This window comes from Hemiscyllium ocellatum, chromosome 28, assembly GCF_020745735.1.
Source record: "Hemiscyllium ocellatum isolate sHemOce1 chromosome 28, sHemOce1.pat.X.cur, whole genome shotgun sequence".
NCBI lineage: Eukaryota > Metazoa > Chordata > Chondrichthyes > Orectolobiformes > Hemiscylliidae > Hemiscyllium > Hemiscyllium ocellatum.
This window is the reverse complement of record NC_083428.1, coordinates 46,763,041-46,785,586: the sequence shown is the minus strand read 5'-3', so window position 1 is coordinate 46,785,586 and position 22,546 is coordinate 46,763,041. Positions and strand designations below refer to the sequence as shown.

The following is a 22,546-nucleotide window of genomic DNA, read 5'->3' as shown; positions in this document are numbered from 1 at the left end:
GCCTCTCCTTCACCAAGGTCACTATGAAGGACCTGCCTTCAACTTCACCCTCAGGTTAAGCCCACTACCAGTCATTACTCTCTGATGAGAGAGCAGTTCCAAGCTCATCTAAGACGATGGTGACTTGACCTCTACCCAATGCCAGTGAGATTACAGGAAGCAGAGATATGGATAAGCTCACTTTCAAAAACATAGGAAGACACTCAACGGTCATCAGATAATTAGAATTTTGCTTCTAGCAGTTCACGAGTTGGGATGTTAGATATAAATAAGCAATACTGGTGATAGCATGGACGTGACTAGATATGTATCTCAGGCTCAAATGCATGACAAAAGTTGCAAACACTAGTTGTGCCTCTAACGGATGGAGTGAGTAGCTAGGAAATAAAAGCAAAACACAATAGATGCTGGAAATCTGAAATAAAATAGGGAACGAAGACAATTTCATCTTATCAATATTTAATTATGTTTCTGATAATCAAGGACATCGACTAAGCTGCCTGATAATTTACAGACATGGACAGATAAAGGAGAGACTACAGTTCAGTAGTGTCAGCTATCAGCCTGTAAGTGGGAAATGACAGTTAAGATGAAGTTACCAAGGACAGAGGTACAGTGAAGTCAAGAAGCTATTACAAGTTATTGTCTAGCTACGTGAGGTGGATAAGAACATATTCTGACAAGGTGAATGTTTCAATCCAGGAAAGTGATCTGCCAAAAGAAGCAAATAGATCAAGGAGGCTAAGGAATGATAATTTATTTTGCCACCAATGCCCTTGATGAGATGTTTCAGTAATGTGACATAGGTAAAAACCCAAAAGACGGGTTTAAAATGTGAGTACCAGGAAACACAGTCATACATGTGGGTTTTGGAAATGGAACTGTGAATTGCAAGCATGCAGAGGTACAGTGATGACCTTTTGCAAAGAGTGGTGAAGATAACAGATTTGAAGGAAAGACTGATATATTTCATTGGCTAAAAAATTAGGTCTGCAGATGCTGGAGATCACAGCTGAAAATGTGTTGCTGGTTAAAGCACAGCAGGTCAGGCAGCGTCCAAGGAATAGGAAATTCGACGTTTCGGGCATAAGCCCTTCATCAGGAATGAGGAGAGTGTGCCAAGCAGGCTAAGATAAAAGGTAGGGAGGAGGGACTTGGGGGAGGGGCGATGGAGATGTGATAGGTGGAAGGAGGTCAAGGTGAGGGTGATAGGCCGGAGTGGGGTGGGGGCGGAGAGGTCAGGAAGAAGATTGCAGGTTAGGAGGGCGGTGCTGAGTGGAGGGAACCGACTGAGACAAGGTTGGGGGGGGGGGAAAATGAGGAAACTGGAGAAATCTGAGTTCATTCCTTGTGGTTGGAGGGTTCCCAGGCGGAAGATGAGGCGCTCCTCCTCCAGGCGTCATGTTGTTATGTTCTGCCGGTGGAGGAGTCCAAGGACCTGCATGTCCTCGGTGGAGTGGGAGGGAGAGTTAAAGTGTTGAGCCACGGGGTGGTTGGGTTGGTTGGTCCGGGCGTCCCAGAGGTGTTCTCTGAAGCGTTCCGCAAGTAAGCGGCCCGTCTCCCCAATATAGAGGAGGCCACATCGGGTGCAGCGGATGCAATAGATGATGTGTGTGGAGGCACAGGTGAACTTGTGGTGGATATGGAATGATCCCTTGGGGCCTTGGAGGGAAGTGAGGGAGGAGGTGTGGGCGCAAGTTTTACATTTCCTGCGGTTGCAGGGGAAGGTGCCGGGAGTGGAGGTTGGGTTGGTGGGGGGTGTGGACCTGACGAGGGAGTCACGAAGGGAGTGGTCTTTGTGGAACGCTGATAGGGGAGGGGAGGGAAATATATCCCTGGTGGTGGGGTCCGTTTGGAGGTGGCGGAAATGACGGCGGATAATACGTTGTATACGGAGGTTGGTGGGGTGGTAGGTGAGAACCAGTGGGGTTCTGTCTTGGTGGCGGTTGGAGGAGCGGGGCTCAAGGGCGGAGGAGCAGGAAGTGGAGGAGATGCGGTGGAGGGCATCGTCGATCACGTCTGGGGGGAATCTGCGTGATCGATGATGCCTCTATATTGGGGAGACGGGCCGCTTACTTGCGGAACGCTTCAGAGAACACCTCTGGGACGCCCGGACCAACCAACCCAACCACCTCATGGCTCAACACTTTAACTCTCCCTCCCACTCCACCGAGGACATGCAGGTCCTTGGACTCCTCCACCGGCAGAACATAACAACATGACAGCTGGAGGAGGAGCGCCTCATCTTCCGCCTGGGAACCCTCCAACCACAAGGAATGAACTCATTTCTCCAGTTTCCTCACTTCCCCTCCCCCCCACCTTGTCTCAGTCGGTTCCCTCAATTCAGCACTGCCCTCCTAACCTGCAATCTTCTTCCTGACCTCTCCGCCCCCACCCCACTCCGGCCTATCACCCTCACCTTGACCTCCTTCCACCTATCACATCTCCATCACCCCTCCCCCAAGTCCCTCCCCCCTACCTTTTATCTTAGCCTGCTTGGCACACTCTCCTCATTCCTGATGAAGGGCTTATGCCCGAAACGTCGAATTTCCTATTCCTTGGATGCTGCCTGACCTGCTGTGCTTTAACCAGCAACACATTTTCAGCATATTTCATTGGCTATATGACACTTAGTCACTCCTCAGATTCTTACATACAAACCAAATCAGTAAATAACCATTGCTGAACTTTTTATCCATCTCAGGAAAAAAACCTAACTGTCCACACAAGTTCTGAAGTAAATACGGTCTATATATCACACAAGCAAGATACATACTCTATAGGAAGTTCAGTTTCTAAAGACAGAGGCATGTCCGGTACACCACACAGAGATCAGATTGCCTCCTCTAGGGTACCCTAAATGTAAAACTTAATTGCACAAACAGCTGGAAGTCAGCTTTAAGTTAAATAAAGATACACCACCTCAATTTCACTATACAGTGAAAAACAGAAAGGTGTGTGTTCCGGATTCATTTAAGCATACTTACAGTCTAATTTTATAAAGCTGATTACTATGTACACATGACGTTACTACAGACACAAATCATATACAAGAAGTGCTGAAGAATGCAAGATTTAATGAGAGGGAAGAACGAAGAGAGATCAATATTAGTGAAGAAATGGTGCTAAAAAAATTGAGGGGGATTTACCTGCATTCAATCCCAGGGCCTGATAATCTACATCACTGAGCTCTAGAAATAGTGCTAATCATATTGGCAGTCAAATGCCAGGACTCTACAGTCCATGGAGATTGAAAAGTAACCAATGTTACTCCAATATTCAAAAAGGGATGTAGAGAGAAACCAGGAAATTATAAACTAGCCAGTTTAACGTTGGTACTGGGGAAAATTCCTCGAATCCATTCTCAAGCTCTTTACAGCAGAGCATTTAGAAACAATGGCAGAATCAGACAAAATCAGCATGGATGTATGAAGGGGAAATCATGCTTGACAAATCTGTTGGAATTCTATGAAGATGTAACTAGCAGTGTTGACAAAGGGAAACCAGTCAATGTGGTATATTTGGAATTTCAGAAAGTGTGTTCGACAAAGTCCCACCTAAGAGATGATTGTGCAAGAATGAAAGCGCATGGGATGGGGGAAACATGTGAAGATGGATATAAAACTGGTTGGCAGAGAGGAAACAAAAAAAGTAGGAATTAATGGGTCCTTTCAAATTGGCAGGCAGTAACTAGTGGGGTGCCACAGGGATCAGTGATAGGACCTCAGCTGTTCACAATATATATTAATGATTTGGATGAGGAAACAAAACATAATATCTTTAAAAGTTTTCAGATGATACCAAGTTGGGTGGGAGAGTGAACTTTGACGAGGATGCAAAGATCCTTCAGCATCCTGGACAAGTTGGGCAAATCAATGGTAGATGAAGTATAATTTGGATAAGTGCGAGGTCAATCACTTTGGAAACAAAAGCAAGAGGTAGATTACTACCTGAATAACTGTAAATTGGAAGATGGGAGTTTGCAGCGGGACCTGGGTGAAGGTAGGCATGCAGGTGCAGTAGGCGGTAATGAAGGCAAATGGTACATTGGCTTTCAGTGTGAGAGATTTTGCGTACAGGAGTGTGGATGTGTTGTTGCAGTTATACACGGCCTTGGTGAGGCTACACCTAGACTATTTTGTGCAGTTTTGGTCTCCTTTTCTGAGAAAGGATGCTTTTGCTCTTGAGGGAGTACAGAAAAGGTTTACCAAGCTGATTCTGGGGATGGCGAGACTGACGTATGAGGAGAGAGTGACTAGGTTAGGATTGTTTTCTCTGGAATTCAGAATCAGTGGCATCTCATGGACACTTATAAAATTCTAACAGGACTAGAGAGTGTAGATGCAAGGAGGATGCTCCCAATGGTGGGTGCATCCAGAATCAGGGGTCACAGTCTGAGGATTCAGGGTGGACTATTTGGGAAGGAGATGAGACAACATTTCTTCACCCAAAGAATGGTGAGTCTGTGGGATAATTGATGCCAAAACATTGAATGCAATGAAGAGGCAATTAGATAAAGCACTGGGGGCAAATGGGATCAAAGTTTATGGGAAGAAAACAAGATTAGGCTACTGAGCTGGATGATCTTCCATGATTGTGATGAATGGTGCAGCAGGCCTCAAAGAGCTAAATGGCCTCCTTCAGCTCCTAAATTATATTTCAAGAGCTGAAAACCCTTTTGAAGAGATGGACAGAATTAAGTCACCTAGGTGTAACTCCCACATATTACCCTGAATTATAATGATAATGACATTGCAGAAGCATAGCTAACTTGTTTCCTGCACAGCAGTTTGAAGGTGCAATGTACAAGATAACTTTATACACATATCTCTCTCCCCTTGTGACCTCAAGAATCAAGATATTCTGAGAGAGAAATGGTCAGGCATAAAATAAAAAGAATTAAAGCCGCAGTAAAAAATATATTTCTTTAAAGAAATGCCTGGAAATTGCTATTATGAAAACTCCTCCACTCCATTCTAATGGCAATATGACTATAGAAGTTGGTCAAAGCTGAAGAATTTTACCTCAAGTACTTTCATAGTATGTGTAATAACCAATTTTGTACAGACAAAACATGCAGTGTCAATGCTCAAAGAGAATATACAAATAGAATGAGGCAACATTAGAAGTTAAAATATCACCCTTTTTTTCTGGCAGCATATGCTGGGGCTCATTTTCACAGGTGGCAAGCTCCAACTCTTACTGAGATATCAATACACAGGCACTAGTAACTTACTGAAGCAGTCACTTGACCTCACAAATCCATAAATGATGTCAAGTCTACATCAAAGCCGAGCTCAATCCTGTTCACAGATGCAAACATTCCAGCAGGAGTTAAAGTGCTGAGGAATTGGGGGAACATTCATCCAATCTTCCCCTTCCCTAGTTTCAAGAAACTGAAATTAACACCTGGACCTCAAATGGTGGCATGGGTTTCATTAGCTTAAGTACAGGCCTGGGAATAAATCACAGAAGGCTGTTTGCTTTGACTGACTGAAAATCGGTTCATGGTCTACTTATTAACAAGTCAGTGGGAAGGTTTAAAAATATTAAACATAAGAGAGTCAGTAGCCATTACCTGTTACCATTTACCCATTTGCAAATAAAATGCATAATCCTTGAAAAACGCAACAGTTCATTTTTACAATACTCAAAAACCAAGGTTAATGCAGCTGGTGTTTGCTATAGTATCAAAGAGTGAAAGTTCTCTCTCAAAATCCTTACAGTCCTTAATCCATCACGCCTACACCAGCTCTCCCAATGAGCATGCTCCCATGAACGCAGCAAATTCTTCATTTTTATATAGCAGTCGAATTCCTTAATTTTGAATACTTAAATTGAATGTCGTGAACCCACAAAAAAAATGCAACGCAAGCTTTAATCAGTTGCTTCATGATGTTTTTATCCTCAACATTTTTTTTGGTTTACCAATTAGTTTAGATCTGTGCCTTCTTGGTCTCAATCCTTTCATAAATAGGAAATTTCTCCCTAACATGAATTATAATAACTTTTTCAAATCTCTTCTCAACCTCTTTCCCTCCAGAACTAACTTCTGTTATTTAGATTGGAGATGTTCTTTATCCTTGATACCAACCTCAAAATCTTTTCTGAGCTTTCTCTAATTCCTTCACATCTTTCCTACAGTGTAGTATCTAGAATTATACACAAAACTCTAGCTGAGGTCTAACTAGTGCTTTGTACAAGTTTAACATAACATTCTTGTGCTTGTAATATTTCCAATTAACGTAGTCTAATATGCTGTCTATCACACTGTCGATCATAGCTGCCACCTTCAATGGTCCCTCTGGTCCTGAAACCTCCATTATTTTATGTTGTCTCTTCAATATCTTCCTACCAAAACAAATCACACTTAACATTTCTCCACACTGAATTTCATTGACCATTCCACCAATTTGCACCTTTTTGAAGTTCTACATTATCCGCGTCACAGCTGACAACGCTTCTAGGTTTTGCACCATTCACAAACTTTAAATTGCGCCTAAAACCCCAACGTATAAAAGTTATAACATACAGTCAAAAGTCACACGACGCCAAGTTATAGTCCAACAGATTTATTTGAAAGCTTTTGAAGCTTGTGATTTCAAATAAACCTGTTGGATTATAACCTGGTGTCATCTGACTCTGGAGTTTGTTAACCCCAGTCCAACTCCAGCACCTCCACATCATCATCAATACAAACAAGAAAAGCAAAGCTATTGACACCAGCAATTACAAATCTTCCTCCAAAGAATCAAACATTGCATCCTGTCACAGAGCAATTTTGCACCCATATATATCAACTTACTTTCTTTCCCTCTTCAAGATACTCATCAAAAGGTTTTCGGCCAGCTATAGGGCTTAGTGTCAAATGCCATTTCACACTTTTTTTTGCATTCTTTCTCAGGGTCAGAGTCACTCATTGCCCTTTGTTTGCTAAGACAATCTGCGGGTCATTTAAGGATCAACTACACTGTTGAGTCTGGAGTCACATAAACTAGACTAGATAAAGGTGACAGATTTCTTTCCCTAAGGAACAACTGAACGAAAATTTTTACAACACTCAATAGCTTAGTAAAACCTAAGAATGAGACTAGTTTTGAATTCTACATTTTTAAACTTGAATGTAAATTGAATCCATGCAACAGAAACATTGACCTGGGTTTCTCTAAATTATTAGACCATTGACATTACCACTATGCTACCACCTCCCACAGGCATCTATGAGCATCTAGTTACACAAACTTTTTGAGCTAACAGATTGACTCAAACAGTGTTAACAAAAAGTAAACTGCGGATGCCTGCTCACCTTGCTACAAAATCAAACATTTCAAAAAACATCAAATTAAACTTCTGTAATGCCTCAAGTTCTCACTCCTTCAGGCTTCAATGTTTTCACTTTACAGATACAAAAGACTTACTGACTGCATTCACTGTTTCTGACATGGCTCAAATTTCTGGTATTCATTTTCCCACCGTCTCATTAAAACCAATAAAAGTAGTCAGAAGCTTTAAAAAGTAATCCTAATATCACTTTGCCCTATCTGGCCACAGTTTGAATCTTTAACATGCTAAAACTGACTTATTCACCCGACAGCACTTGCTATCTTTATTATTTATTTCTATCTGAAATCAAAATGGTTTTCACTATTATTACAATATCATACCATTACAGCAATGAAACATATTACATGTTTGTATCACTACAATTTAACAGTTAGCTTGCAAACACAAAGTGGCCGTGAATACGTTCAGACCCAGGCCCTCCCAAAATAGCTGAGCATAACAGTTTATCAAAAGCCAAATAACTTAAAATGTTATCAATACATCAGGCTATACGATCGGTGAAGGTTTATAAAAGTTTACGTGCCCAACGGATTTGCTCAGCAATGATTTAAGCAAAAGTTAAACTTGGTTTTCAAAAATATTAGGTTGCTGGAGCGTACAATTATTCTTTGGAAAGTATTGCCCACACAAAATGATATCTAAGTAGCAGGCCCCCTACCCTGCACACTTCACACTGACAACCACACGGCGCTGCTGTGTCATGGTTGTTTTGGGTTCGATCCCAGTGCAGGTTTAATGTTACTCTTTCTAATTTTGATGTATCATACCTAGACTTTCTATTCTGTGCCCACCATCATGACAAGGGTTTTACCCACAAAACCGGCCAAAGGTGAAAAGTTCTCTCCCCACTTTCCTGATTAAATCCCGGACATTGCTAGACAGATGCAGGCTTCGCCAGGCGGACAGGAAAGCGACTATCTTGTTGTTAAAAGGTGGAATAATCGGGTAAATAATCCCGTTTCAGCAATGTCGAGGGCGGAATGGGATGATCCCGCGAAACCATTAACTCCAGCTGGGGGTTGGGGGGGGAAGGGCTAGACCAAAACTGACTGACTGGCTAAGGGCGGCCTAGTGCAGCAAAGATCGCCGGAGTTTCCTCGGGCCACGGCCCAACCTATGGCAGGGGGAGACGCTAGAAAAGGAGGCCTGATGCACTCATGCATCAGCAGCACGGGGGGTCAGCTCCTACTCCAGGGCTAGGCCCCAAGGCGCCGCTCTTCACTCTGCTCCCGCGGCCTGTTTCCAAATCCGCCACGGTCGCCGTGTCGCCTCATTCGAGACCTCTCACAGCCCACTCCAACTGACGGCCGGGGCTGGAAGCCTGGGCGTTGCGCAGGCCGGACACACTCACCGTCTGCTCGGAGTCGATATCTATGCGGAAGGTTTGCTGTTGGAGGGTCTTCAACGTGATCTGCATCGTCTCCCGCTCTCGGTCTGTCTAAGCCCTTCCAGCCACTCAGTCACTCGGTATGTCAGCGTGCGCGCCCCTGGAGCGTGCTCGCGCCCAGAAACTACGTCATCACGCCAGAGGCGCCAGGTAGGATGACACGACGTCAATGCGTTATTAACGATCAGCCGACGAGAAAAGCAGTGTCTTTGTGTCCGACCTGCGTCTGCGCAGGTGTCTCTGGTCCCGCCCCTTCAGGCACGTGATTGCTGCCATGTTTGAGACGGGGAAAGATGTTTGTGTTGGGTTGGGTAAGTTGGCCTGTTTGAATTTAACATGGCGCTCTTCAGTCGTCGCAGGCAGCGTTGGGAGAATTAGCGTCGAAGTTTATTTTTGTAAACTGTGCTGAAGTCGACAGCAACTACGCAAAAGGTCGGCATTTACCTTCCCAACCCGATAGGGTTTCGTGAGGTGTAGAGAGGAAGTAGTGCGCAGTAACGTTATGTACGGGATTTCAAATTCACCTTCTGTAGCTTGCTGCGAATGGGCTATCACACCGTCCTACATTGTCCAAGCTCACTGGAGGCAATGAGCTATCACACCATCTTTCTAGTCGATAGTGTAGTGCTGGAAAAGCACAGCACGTCAGGCAGCATCCAAGGAGCAAGATAATCGATGTTTTGGGCAAAAGCCCTTCGTCAGGAATCATGCCAGAGCCCCAGAAACATTGATTCTCCTCCTCATATGCTGCCTGACCTGTGCTTTTCCAGCAACACAATCTTGACATCCTTATACATTGTCCAAGCTCACTGCAGGGAATGGGATATCACAGCTTCCTTATGCATTGACTACTGCAGTGAATGGTCTCAAATCATCTTTATACATTATCCAAACTCTGTAAAGAAGGGGATATCACACTATTGTTATATACTGTTCAGGCTTACTGTAGGAAATGGGCAATTGTACTACCCCTATACACAATCTCCAGATGACTATCTGAGCTAACTGGATAGCATAGACAGGTTGGCTTGAAGGGCATGGTTCCATGTTGTAAACCTGTATGACTATAATTCTACAATCTTGTTGGGACTGGATAGTTTGCATAAGTAAGCCTTTGTGGATGTATTCAGTTGCATTGAAAATGATGGCAAAAGCAAAAGTAGGGGAAGGGGCTCAAGCAGAGGTTATTCAAATTTCGAGAACAAGTAATAGATTATGGAAAAGCTCAGAAATCTAACTTCAACACATTAGATAAAGGATCAGTCAATGCAGAATTGAAGATAGGAGCAAACTACTGCAGATGATGGAATCTGTGCTTAAAAAACAACAAATGCCGGAGATCATAGTGGGTCGGACAGCAGCCACGGAGAAAGGGCAAGCTGATGTTTAGAGTCTCGATGACTCTTCACTGTGTTGATAGTCCTCCAGGTGCAATTGATGTTTGTCTGTGTGGGGAACAGACTATGGAGTACAGAGTCCTGCATCACAGAGCTGCTTGGAACAAACCTTGACAAAAACATCTGCATCTCTCTCCAGACCTTTTTAGCAAGCCACATTATAGGAGAGGATGTGTGGCAGTCTCTTCACTAGTGCAGCTGCTTTGAGGGCAGCATGTGGTAGCATAGAAATCTGGGCATTAGAGAAGGATGAGGTAGGCAGTGCCCTTCTTGCCACTAGCCAATCTTCCTTTTGGTACTTGTTGTAAAGTTCTGGCAATAAAGCATTCTGCCAAATGAATTTGACAGTCTGCATACAGAACAAAGCAAGAGGATTCACCCTCTCCTTTACCCCACAGGGTCTTCAGGGAGCTACTTGCTTACCACTTCCTGGTTGTAGTAGAGCTGTTACTCTTTGCAAATTTTTCAGTGAAGTATAGGTGATACAGAACAGCCCAACTACTTGGGGTGTTCTGCGGTGCCAAGGCCAGTTTTCTAAGTTACCGCCAGGCTCTCTAGTCTCCTCCCAAAGTCCAAAGATGTGCAGGTTGGATGGATTGGCTATGCTAAATTGCCCTGTAGTACCTAAGGATGTGCAGTCTAGGTGCTTTAGGTTAAGGGAATAGTTGAGATGCACTTCAGTGCAAACTCAATGGGCCAAATTACTTCTTTCCACATCGTAGGGAATCTATGATTCTAACATTAGGGAAAGTAAATTCTTAGTATGTGGTGACACTTGGTGTTTGCAAACAGAGGGTCTTTGCACAGCTTGATACGGTCACAAGTCAGTCCTTGGCAGTCAGGATGGGGGAACATTGGGTAATTTCACCCCCCCCCCCCCCCCCAAAACTTTCCAGTCCAGAGCTTTGTATATGGTGTTCTGGTGAATACAGCCCATCTGACTTCCAGATGACTTGAATGACTGCAAAGGCACAGGTTCAGGGAATGAACCAGACCTGCGCCAAATGCAACAACACCAAAAGTACCCATACCTGATGAGCAGGTTTTACCCGCAGTGGAAAAGGAGCAGTGCTCCCACAAGCCCAGTTTCTGCTTCACCTTGGTGATACTCATCCCTGGCTCCTCTGAACCATATTCCCAGTACCTTCATAGTTTCTTTGACTTGATGGTGAAGGGGATAGAGAATTGGTCAGCCTAGTTCCCAAAGAACATGGCCTCACGGTTGCCTCGGCTTCCCAAACTGGTTGCAGATGCTAATGATAGATAGATTCCCTACAGTGTGGAAACAGGCCCTTTGGCCCAACAAGCCCACACCGACCCTCCGAAGAGCAACCCACCCAGACCCATTCCACTAAGTTTACCCCTGACTAATGCATCTAATGCTGTGGGCAATTTTGCATAGCCAATTCACCTAACCTGCACATCTTTTTAATTGTGGGAGGAAACCAGAGCACCTGCAGGAAACCCACACAGACACTGGGAGAACATGCAAATTCCACACAGACAGTTTTTTAGATTTTTTTTAGATTAGACTTAGTGTGGAAACAGGCCCTTCGGCCCAACAAGTCCACACCGACCCGCCGAAGCGCAACCCACCCATACCCTTACATTTACCCCTTACCTAACACTACGGGCAATTTAGCATGGCCAATTCACCTGACCCGCACATCTTTGTGACTGTGGGAGGAAACCGGAGCACCCGGAGGAAACCCACGCAGACACGGGGAGAAAGTGCAAACTCCACACAGTCAGTCGCCTGAGTCGGGAATTGAACCCGGGTCTCTGGTGCTGTGAGGCAGCAGTGCTAACCACTGAGCTGCTGTGAGTTAATATATTGAGTGGATTTGAGCAAAAATGTCAACATCATCTATGTTCAAGCAGGACTGTAGTCCTCTACTGCATGGAATAGTCACCCCCTCTCAGACTCTCATCCTTCCTAATGGACTCTGCAAAAGGTTCACATACAATGCCCAAATAAGGTAGGAGAAAGTGAGCAGCCCTGCCTGACTAGAGATTTGATTGGGAAGCTTTCTGATTTCCACCCATCAATTGAGACTGCACTAAACAGTCTTAACATTGGGCAGTTCTGAAATCCATGTTATTGGATTGGGCTGGAGAGAAACCCTAGCCACTCTCCCCTACATCAAAGGCATCTCAGAAATGACTGCTAGACTACTCAGACCCCTTGGCATCATGGTAGCCCACCAACACACTAAAGCAGCAGTTAATGAACTTGAAAAGACCCTATTGCACATTCTACCCCTGTCTACATGCGTTTCCTCTTACTGTCCAAAATGTGCAGGTTAGGTAAATTGGCCATGCTAAATTGCCTGTAGCATTAGGTGAAGGGATAAATGTAGAGGAATGGATCTGGGTGAGTTGCGCGTCGGTGGAGTTGCTGGGTCATAGGTCCTGTTTCCACACTAAGTAATCTAATCTATACTGACAACAAGCAAAACTAATGTCATTTAGAAAATACCATGCAAGGACTGTAACAAACAATACATTGGACAAACGGGCAGAAAACTAGCCACCAGGATACATGAACACCAACTAGCCATAAAAACACATTGACCCTCTCTCACTAGTATTCTCACATATGGAGGAGGGAGGACACCACTTCGGAGGAAGCCCACGTAGACATGGGGAGAATGTGCAATAGGGTCTTTTCAAGTTCATTAACTGCTGCGTCGGTGGGCTTGTACTTTCAAATGAACCTGTTTGACAATAATCTGGTCTTAGTGAGTTTTGAGATTTGTAGCTCAGGTCGAGGTTTTGGATGTAGGTTTGCTTGCTGAGCTGCAAAGTTCATTTCCAGACGTTTTGTTACCACTTCAACTGGGACAACACTTCCATCCTAGGACAAGCTAAACAAAGACACATACAAGAATTCCTAGAAGCATAGCATTCCAACTGGAACTCAAACAACAGAGTTAGACCCCATCTACCACCATCTGAGAAAAGGAACATGAAGTGACTTCACCACAGGAAATGACATCACCAACCCAAAGAAACCCAAACATATAAACAGAAAGCAGGAATTTTTAGCATTGCTTTTCCTGAGGTCCAATGAACTTTGCAGCTCAGCGAGTAAACCTACATCCAAAACCTTGACTTGAGCTACAAATCTTCTCAAAAGTCGCTAAGACCAGATTATAGTCAAACAGGTTCATTTGAAAGTACAAGCTTTTGGAGCACTGCTCCTTCATCAGGTCGCTAGTGGGGCAGGATCATAGGACAGAATTTTTAGTAAGTCAAAGTGTCATACAACTAATGTGACATATTGAACAAACCTAGATTGCTGTTAAGTCTTTAATCACTTAGAGTCAAGTTGCAGTTTTGATTAATATATAAAACCCAGAATTTCTTTCATGTCACAGCCCTGAGATGAAAGTTTAAGTTTTCAGTATAAAAATATAGTGACATCGCAACTCAGATAATGCATTAAAGGTGTGAGGTCAGAGTCTGTCTTAAATTCCTACACTGGATAAAGAGCCAGTTTGACTTATGAAATGTCACATTGACTGAATTCCGAGATTGTGTGCTATTTGAACAAAATAGAATGTATCTACAAATGCAAAGTCACCCCAGACGTATGTGGGGGTGGAGGGAGAGGGAGTGTGTGTGCAAGTGTGACAGAATATATGAAGAAATGATACCATTATCTTTGCAACCTGCAAAACATTATCAATGAGGTTGAGCACCTCACCAAGATCTTCCCTGTGCCTCCACTTCTCACATTTAGACAACCACCAAACCTTAAACAGAACCTTGGGTAATCTGCTGTGAACAGCCTTCAGGACAACACCACCATACAACCTTGTCATGGCAACCTCTGCAAGGTTGTAATGGTAATACTACCATTGTTCCTGGGGGCACCATCCACCACATGAATGGCAGGTACTCATGTGACTCTGCCAGCATTGTCTGTCTCATATGCCATGATGTGAAGATGCTGGTGTTGGACTGGGGTGGACAAAATTAAAAATCTCACCGCCAGATTATAGTCCAACAAGTTTATTTGGAAGTACTAGCTTCGTCAGTTAGCTAGTGGGCAGGATCATAAGACACAATTTATAGCACAAGATCATAGAGTTATGCAACTCATGATTATTGAACAAACCTCATCTCATATTCTGTAGGCAAGGATGTCCCAAGGCATGGTATATTGGAAAACCAAGCTGATACTGCAATGGATTAATGGACACAGCGCAACAGTCGCCAAACAGGGATGAAATGGGGGAACACTTCAGTGGTCAAAGACATTGGGCCTCAAGATCTTCAAGGTGACCATCCTCCAAGGCAGTCTTCAGGATACACAACGATTCAGAGTCACCGAGCAGAGGCTGATAATCAAGTTCAATACCCATGAGGACTGCTTTAACTGGGATCTTGGGTTCATGTCACATGACAGATGACCCCAACACACACTGATACTCACATAGATCCTCCCATTCACATACTTACTCTCACGAACACACTCTCCTCCTCCCACACACTTTTCCTCTCCAATACACATGCACACACACAAGTCTATGGGGGTGAATTTGCATTTGCAGATAGATTTTGTTTTGTTCAAAAAAAGCACAGTCTGTAGGCAGTCAGTTAGTGACATCTTATAAATTCCTACTTTGGAAATAGAACCAGTCTGATTCCAGGTTGGGATACAGACAGACTGTAACCTCACACCTTTAATGCATTGCCTGAACGGAGATGTCACTTTTTTTTAAACAGTGATAACTTGAGCTTTTATCACAGGACTGTGACTTGAAAGAAATTCTGGAACTTACATATTAATGAATCAAAACCTGCATCCACACTCTAAGTGATTAGAGACTTAACAGCAAGCTAGGTTTGTTCAATACATTGCATAAGTTGTATGACACTTTGATCTTTTACAATTAATTGTGTCTTATAATCTTGCCCCACTAGCTACCCGATGAAGGAGCAGAGCTCCAAAAGTTTGTAATTTCAAATAAACTTGGAGTATAACCCGGTGTTGTGACTTTTAACTTTGTATAATTAGTTATTGGATTAGTGTGCAACTCCAGTATGGTTATTTGAAGGATCAGCTGCTTTGATTTGGTAAGTGGAGGTGGAACATTTCTTTTACCTCGTAGCTGTTGATTATTCAGGAAACAGCAGTACTTAAATCTGGCATGGAAGATTTCTCAAAGATTGCTTTAGCCATGTGAGTCCCCACATGGACAGTGAAAGCACACTATAAACTTAGACAATTTTTGTACAGGTTTATTTAAAACAAATGTTCTCTCTGGAAATACATTCAGATCCTACAAAATCAGTTAAAGACAGACATCTTTTTTGAAAAGGTACCAAAAATAATCAAAACCTCAGCTGAAAAGTGGGGTATTACCTACAATTGCAATTATTTACACCAAGATCTGACAATGGAAGTTTCCATCTCAAACCATCGGTACTGATGTGAATGCAGTTTTAATGCGATGGTTAATCTATTCACCAGATCCTCAACTTGAAAAGTTCCTGACACAAAGCTATGCTATAGATTCGATAAATACCAAAATTTATCCAATTTTATAAAACCAAAATAAATTTAAGGTGACTTCCTTACTTTGTTCCTTCGATTCCTGCATCGCATTCAAGTAACGCAGCTGTAGTATTTATATCAATGTCATAATTTACATACATTGCAGCTTAATCACAAAGTTAATTTTGCCAGTCCTATGTAAAAACATGCAGCTATTGTTTAATTCTTGATCTCTTAAAATTTAGGAGGCATTATACTATTCATTACTTCTCCGCTATATTATGTCAGGGATGGGATCTACACCCAGTACTGTTCATGGTAGTACATTCATCAAGTCAGGCAGAAACATTTCATTCAGCAGAGGAACTAAAGTAATAAGATGTTTGAGGAGCTTCCCCCAGAATAAATTTGCATCTCTAGGTCCACACTAGGAAACTTATATCCTATCTGCCGTGAGGACTTTTCTCAACTGTGGAGACAATCGACCGATTCAGACAGACATTCTCCCTTCCCAGTAAGAAAACATAGCTGCCACAAACCAACACCTTTTTTCCAGAGGACTATGATAGGGCAGAAAGAGCCAACAAAGATACGAATTTCAAAAGATGAGTCAGACAATCTTCACCTTAGCATGGCTTGAATCAGTAGGTCCCAGTAATTAACTATAACCATTGCTCGGCTCCATTAGATGCTAATGGCACAAAACAGTGATTCTGATTCTCAACAGATTCACCTAGCACCCAAGCTCTACTGATGCACTTAAGAGTCACAGCATGTGCAAGATGTGATGAAGTGGTTTATCTGTCAAAAAGAAAATTGTAGTAGTTAAGCCTATAGCCCCAAGTTTGTAACCATCGCGTTACTATTTGGGAGAACTTTCAGTCAGAAACTAAAATGACACAGGTGAAAGGATTAAAATCGCAGAAAAACATTGGGCATGGCTGAATATACAGATTTCACAATTCATCTTTTTCTTTAGTTTTGTCTTTTGGTGCTTCCTCCTCCTCCTCCTCCTCCTCCTCCTCATCTTTCTTTTCCTCTTCTTCCTCCTCATCCTCTTCATCATCATCCTCCTCCTCATCATCATCATCAGCCTCCTCATCTTTCTTTTTCACTTCCTCAGCCATCCGTTTGCTTTCTTCTTCGTCCTGAATTTCCTTCATCTTCTTCTCAGGATCCTAAGCAAAAGCAGAAGGAGGACATCAGAAATATGTAAAGAGAAACCTATGGAGTACCCATCCAGCCAGAGCTAGAATCATAGCATCAATATGACACAGTAAGCCATCATCCTGTAAAATATAACCACGAGTTAATGGAAACTTCTCAGTTGGTGCATTTTGGCAAGAGTAAAAGTGCAGAGTCAGCAGAATATCAAAGTACAGTCACTTTTCTTTCAAATGGGTTTCTGTTGTTATGTGCCCAAACATTTATGAACTTTTAGACAAAGCTGGTATATTATTTATATTATCTAGACTTAATAGCTGCTGCAAATCATGTTATTTTTAGTACCTGAACTTCAAAACCTGGCCATTCACTGTCATTATAAGAATTCACACATCCCTTTGGATCAACATAACTAAAGACTTCCAGCCAGTCAGCCTCTGTTTTAACTTGACTAAAGTTAAACATCAAACTCAAATGTGCGTCAAGTGGATATGAATGAGTCCTACCATTATGCTTGTTTTCTCATCTAAACTAGACTGGATGATTCTTGGGTGCTGAATGACAGCACAATGTTGGAATCCACCTACAGATTTGTTTGCGAAAAAGCATTCTAAACTTACATAAAGTCAAATGATGGGAAAGATGTATTGTTGACTACTTTAAAATCAGCAAGAAAAAATTTATAGGCAGTATTCTACTAAAAGCCATCCAATTAGCTATAAATCAGCATGCAGCTAAGATAACTAACAATACCTCAAACACTGGACTTCCTCCATCCTATTTAACATCTTGGAAATTCAACCGTTAGAAACTTCACAGCCTGCTGAGAAACCTTCACTTTACAAGACACTCACTTTCAACTTTAAAGCATAAAGGCTTTGGTATGGGAAATCGCAGTTCTGTTCCACATTGGAATATTACTGGTACTGTACACTCTAGCTAGGTTTCAATTAAACAATGAGGGGTGTGGATCAAGGTGTTGGGATGCAAGATATATAATATGGTGGGAATGTATTAGAATGCAGGAGTGCAAAAGAGTCAGTGTGAAAGGAGCATTGAGATTGATTATATTAGCACAGCTTAAGATTGGTTTCACAGACAACTACAGATACAAGGTGTCTAATTTTAATGCTCAGAGAAAAATAAAGCAGTTTAGAGAATGGGAAAATCAAAAAAAGTTGTGCTTACATTAACTTATGATGAAGCTAGAAGGCTTTTCCGAGCAAAGGCTGAGGAATTAGTAACGACGACAGTGCAATGATCCTAAACAATGGGATATACATCTAGAGCGATAGAAGTTTTTAGAAGAAACCGTATTTGAAGAAGTTATATTCCAATATTGTCAAAAATTAGAAGATAAAGACTTACTCTATCTATTAATTGTGCTGAAAAGGAAAGTGACACAGAAACTATATCTCCAGAAGTCATCTACAAGCCTCCAGGTCAGAGTAAATGGTATACTGGGGGCAGATGTATTAGGTGGCAATCAAGACACCACCGCCATCAGTGAGATAACTTGCACAACTGCAAATCAGCTCATAGCAAGTTCCTTGGCCTATCATAAGTCTCAACAGTGGCACCCACGCCACCAGAAGCTGCAGGAAGATTCTTAAAGGGCTTAACGGTAAGTGCTGAGAGCATGTTTCCCCTCAAGGTGATAACTGAGATGGGGAAGAATTTCATCTGATAGTTATTAGTCTTTGGAAGTCCTTGCCACAGACAGCAGAGCAGGCTTGACAGGCTGAACTGCCTCACCATTTCCTATACATTTAATGGTAATCTGTTTCTTGGTAATAAAGACTATCAGTCATCTTACTCCTCAGGGACCTATGGGAAAGAAGGCAAGGGATTTTTCTTCTTCTTATTGGAGTATGTATATATACATGCATGTTTTTTTGGGGGGAGTGGTGAGACGGTTGGAACAGAGGTAGACCCATGCACCAACTCAGCAGACTGGTCATCCTAATTTGCCCAGTTTAGATTAGATTACTTATAGTGTGGAAACAGGCCCTTCAGCCCTAATCGACCCTCCGAAGAGTAACCCACCCAGACCCATTCCCCATTTATCCTTTCATCTAACACTATGGACAATTTAGCATAGCCAATTCACCTAACCTGCACATTTTTGGACTGTGGGAGGAAACCGGAGCAGACACAGGGAGAATGTGCAAACTCCACACAGATAGTTGCCTGAGGCAGGAATTGAACCCGGGTCACTGGCGCTGTGAGGCAGCAGTACAAACCACTGTGCCACCATGCCACCCATTGGAAAGCCTTCCAGGAAAATAGAAATCTGGATTGGTAAATTAAGGCCTTTAAGTTGTCATTAATTGATCATTTAAGGGCTTTAATTGGTGGCAAGTCAAATCCCAAATATCTTTTTCTCTATCCTCCCCTGTATTTGTCAGTATTCCCTCTCCTTTGTGGAGAGTACTTGTTAATAGTCTTTTAATTAATGACAGGTGGTTTGGTGGCAGTTGACAAAATGTCCCCAATGGGAGGGCTCTTGTAGTGCAGTGGTAATGTCTTAACCTCTGACCCAGAAGGCCTGCTGCTCCAGAAGTGTTATAACACTTAGCAGGTTGATTTAAAAAAAATCAAAATAACGCTCCCTGGAAAAAAAGGAGAAAAAATTATTTTGCATATGGAGTTTTTACTGACTCCTGCATTTACACTACTTAAGTGCTTAAAAATATATAATCAAGAGATTAGAATCTCCTCAATTGAGGAATAACTCTGAGCAAACTGGCCACAAACCAGTGCACTGCAGGGAAAAGTTCTCCAGAGAAGAAAAAATTATAATAGAAATAAAATTATTTTGAATGTGGAGTTTTCACTGACTCCCACATTTACACTACATAGGTGCTTATAAAATATATAATCAATACTCTAAACTAGCACTTAATTGGGGCAAGAGTATATCATAACCGACTTGCCAAATCATTTCCATTTCTCACTACTTCCAGGGAGAGGAAAATTCCACTCTCTAGGATGAATCAAAAGGTATGGTGAATGTTCATCAGAAACGAAGAATCTCCTGCTCATCAGATGCTGCCTGATTGGCACTGGAAAAGCACAACCACACTTTTTGACTCTGATCTCCAACATCCCCAGTCCTCCCACTCCCTAGGATGAGACAATGAAGTTGACTAGAAACAGATCAGCTATAGTTTTTATGGATTTTAAAACTAACCAGAAATTGACTGGGGAAATAACAGACTATATAATTATATGGAAGGAAGCTTTGTTTATAGAAATATTTCTTTCATTTTTTTTAACTCCATTTGCTCAAAAAAAAGGCAAAATGAGAATAAAGCACCTCAGACACGATTACTCAAATTTACAACACTAAATGTGGGTAAGGCGGTTAACGCCATCATAGACACTCTTTGTCCTGACAGACCAAAAAGAGAGTGTCTATCTGGAACAGAGTGTTATAGGGTGGCACATTCCAAAATCTAAGGTTACGTGCCAAAGGATGCATTAAAGCTGGGAGCAGCTGTCACAGTGGCTTACTGAAGGAAGGCCACAGTCCACAGACTAGAATTCATATTACACCTCTCATGCTGTATGTTTGACATGAAATGAATACTGAAAATCTAACTTTATAATTTCAAATGCAGTTAGGCATCACCAAGTGCCATATTATGTTGAAACTGATCTGCACAGTACTTTGTAATGTTAAATTTGAACTGCTGTTGTACACAAAAAAAACATACTTTATTTGTGCTAAAATGAAAAGATGGTATTGATTCATCAAGGGAGTTCTTGCCAATCAAAAAACTTTACTAATTTTCTTTGAGAGTTTGACAAGCCACTTGGTGAGTACAACAATGAATGTGGTATATTTGGGTTTCAATAAGGTCTTTAATACAACTGGTCTGGAAATACTTGGTGGTTGGCCAAAGCAAGTCAAATATTATGATGTATTAACACATCAGTACTGACAATAGTGAGCCAAGTCTTCCAATTCATAAATGATTGGTATGATGGTACTACTATTGTTGCATGCATTGATGATCTGCAAAACAAAAAGACAGAACACAGAAGCAGAGCAATTGAGTGGTCTGCTTTTATTAAATGGCAAAGTCTCTTTAGAAAGATGATTGATAGATATGTGGCAGGAATTCTGTCTTCAGGATTCTGAAAGGAACTGTGCTACAAACTGCTTTAATTTTCATACCAAATAAAAATTGCCTATAGTTGATGGAGAAGAATGCAAAACTAATCTGCACAAACATATGTTGACCTATCCTTTTCAATCATTCGATTTACAAAAACTGACAGCACTGAGAAGTCAAATCCAACTCTAAAATTTCTGGGTTTTACTGAATACTGGGATAAAAGGAGGGTTGGCATTTTAAATATGATCAGGAGGCTGAAAATCTTGGAAGTTGCAGACCTTAACTATGGTCAGTGGAGTTTTCCAGGTTTGGCCAACAATGCCAGTGTTGGACTGGAGTCGATAAAGTTAGAAGTCACAACACTAGGTTATAATCCAACAAGTTTATTTGCAGTACAGTTGCAGGACACTAATCTTTGCTATAAAATTCTGTCTTATGATCCTTCTCCACAGCTACCTGAAGGAGCAGTGCTCTGAAAGCTAGTGCTTCCAAGTGAGCATGTTGGACTATAATCTGGTGTTGTGTGATTTTTAACTTTGTGAAACAAGTTTAAGCATCACTGCAATCACTGTCAGCCAAAAGAAGCAGGAGTGCTTCCTCATCAGGATGCACACCATCAAATTCCTTTCTCGAAAAGGGTGGTGCCTAAACAAATAGGGCTTGGACTTCCGGGTCTGACAGTCATAGCTCACACTAACCAGAGAAAATCAGACTGGTTTTCCTTTGCATTAATGGGCCACACCCTCCCCATTCAGCACATAAAAATTTAGTGAGCAAGTGGTAAAATCCGTTGAACAATTTTCCTATGGGAAAACATGGAGCAAATGGTTTTGAAACAATCAAATATAAAATTAGACAAAATTTCTCCCAGAACTACATATTTTACATACTAAACTGAGTAACGAGAGCAATCAATGGAACGTGCAGTTTTGGACTGATAATTCCCAAAGCAGTTCACCACTACAGTTTTACTAACTTGGATCAGAGTTTGTTGCCATTGTTAATCAACAACAACTTGCAGAGTGAAATTCTCAAAGGAGCTTCACAGGAGCAGTTTCAAACAAAATTTGACAACAGCATTAGGAAATAATAGGACAGATGACCAAAAGCTTTCACAATAAGTACATTTTTAGAAGACCCTATAGGAGGACAGGTATAATCAAAAGAATTTGGGAGTGAGTTATTATTTCATCATGTGACAAATCTAATTCCACAAAGCATTTTCCTATATTCCTGCATTCCTGGCTGAATCCACGGTCAAAACTAGAGACTGTGCAAGGAATAATATTAAAAAAAAGGAACCCAAAAATGTATTTTGTAAGTTTCTAAGTAAAAGCAATAGTGAAGAATCACATGACTGGTTAGGGAAACCTAATGAAAGCGGAGGGCATGAATGAGGCCAGAACGATTAGACATCTGTGAAATATTTGATGAAAAGAATGAATTTTGAAGTCTCAGTGGAAAAAGGAGCAGATATGTTGAACAAGATAAAAATGGATGGAAAGTAGACACTTGGTAACACTTAAATTTTGCATGTTACCCAGTCAAGATGGGATGCACCTGCTGAGAGAAGCAATTGTGGAAATAAGATGTTCTCAAACCACTGCTTTTCAGACCTCTTTGG

The 22,546-nt window shown here is 41.9% G+C and overlaps 2 protein-coding genes and 1 long non-coding RNA gene across 4 annotated transcripts in view; 1 reads left to right on the top strand and 2 right to left on the bottom strand.

Annotated features, from left to right (window-relative positions):
* Positions 1-8,845, bottom strand: part of LOC132829090 (UV excision repair protein RAD23 homolog B-like) — a 63,396-nt gene extending 54,551 nt beyond the window's left edge. The window contains exon 1 of one of the 2 annotated variants that reach the window (XM_060846400.1): positions 8,696-8,845. In XM_060846400.1, coding sequence (XP_060702383.1) covers positions 8,696-8,761 — 66 coding nt within the window. In that variant the 5' untranslated portion in view covers positions 8,762-8,845. The remainder of the gene's footprint in view (positions 1-8,695) is intronic. The other variant, XM_060846399.1, reaches the window with a different exon arrangement.
* Positions 8,846-8,880: 35 nt separating this feature from the next.
* Positions 8,881-15,120, top strand: LOC132829091 (uncharacterized). Its single transcript, XR_009646201.1, has 2 exons — positions 8,881-9,042; positions 14,271-15,120. It is a non-coding gene; the product is annotated as an uncharacterized LOC132829091 (long non-coding RNA).
* A 242-nt stretch (positions 15,121-15,362) lies between these two features.
* Positions 15,363-22,546, bottom strand: part of LOC132829089 (calreticulin-like) — a 46,254-nt gene continuing 39,070 nt past the window's right edge. Inside the window, exon 9 of the mRNA XM_060846398.1 lies at positions 15,363-16,812. Coding sequence (XP_060702381.1) covers positions 16,591-16,812 — 222 coding nt within the window. The 3' untranslated portion in view covers positions 15,363-16,590. The remainder of the gene's footprint in view (positions 16,813-22,546) is intronic.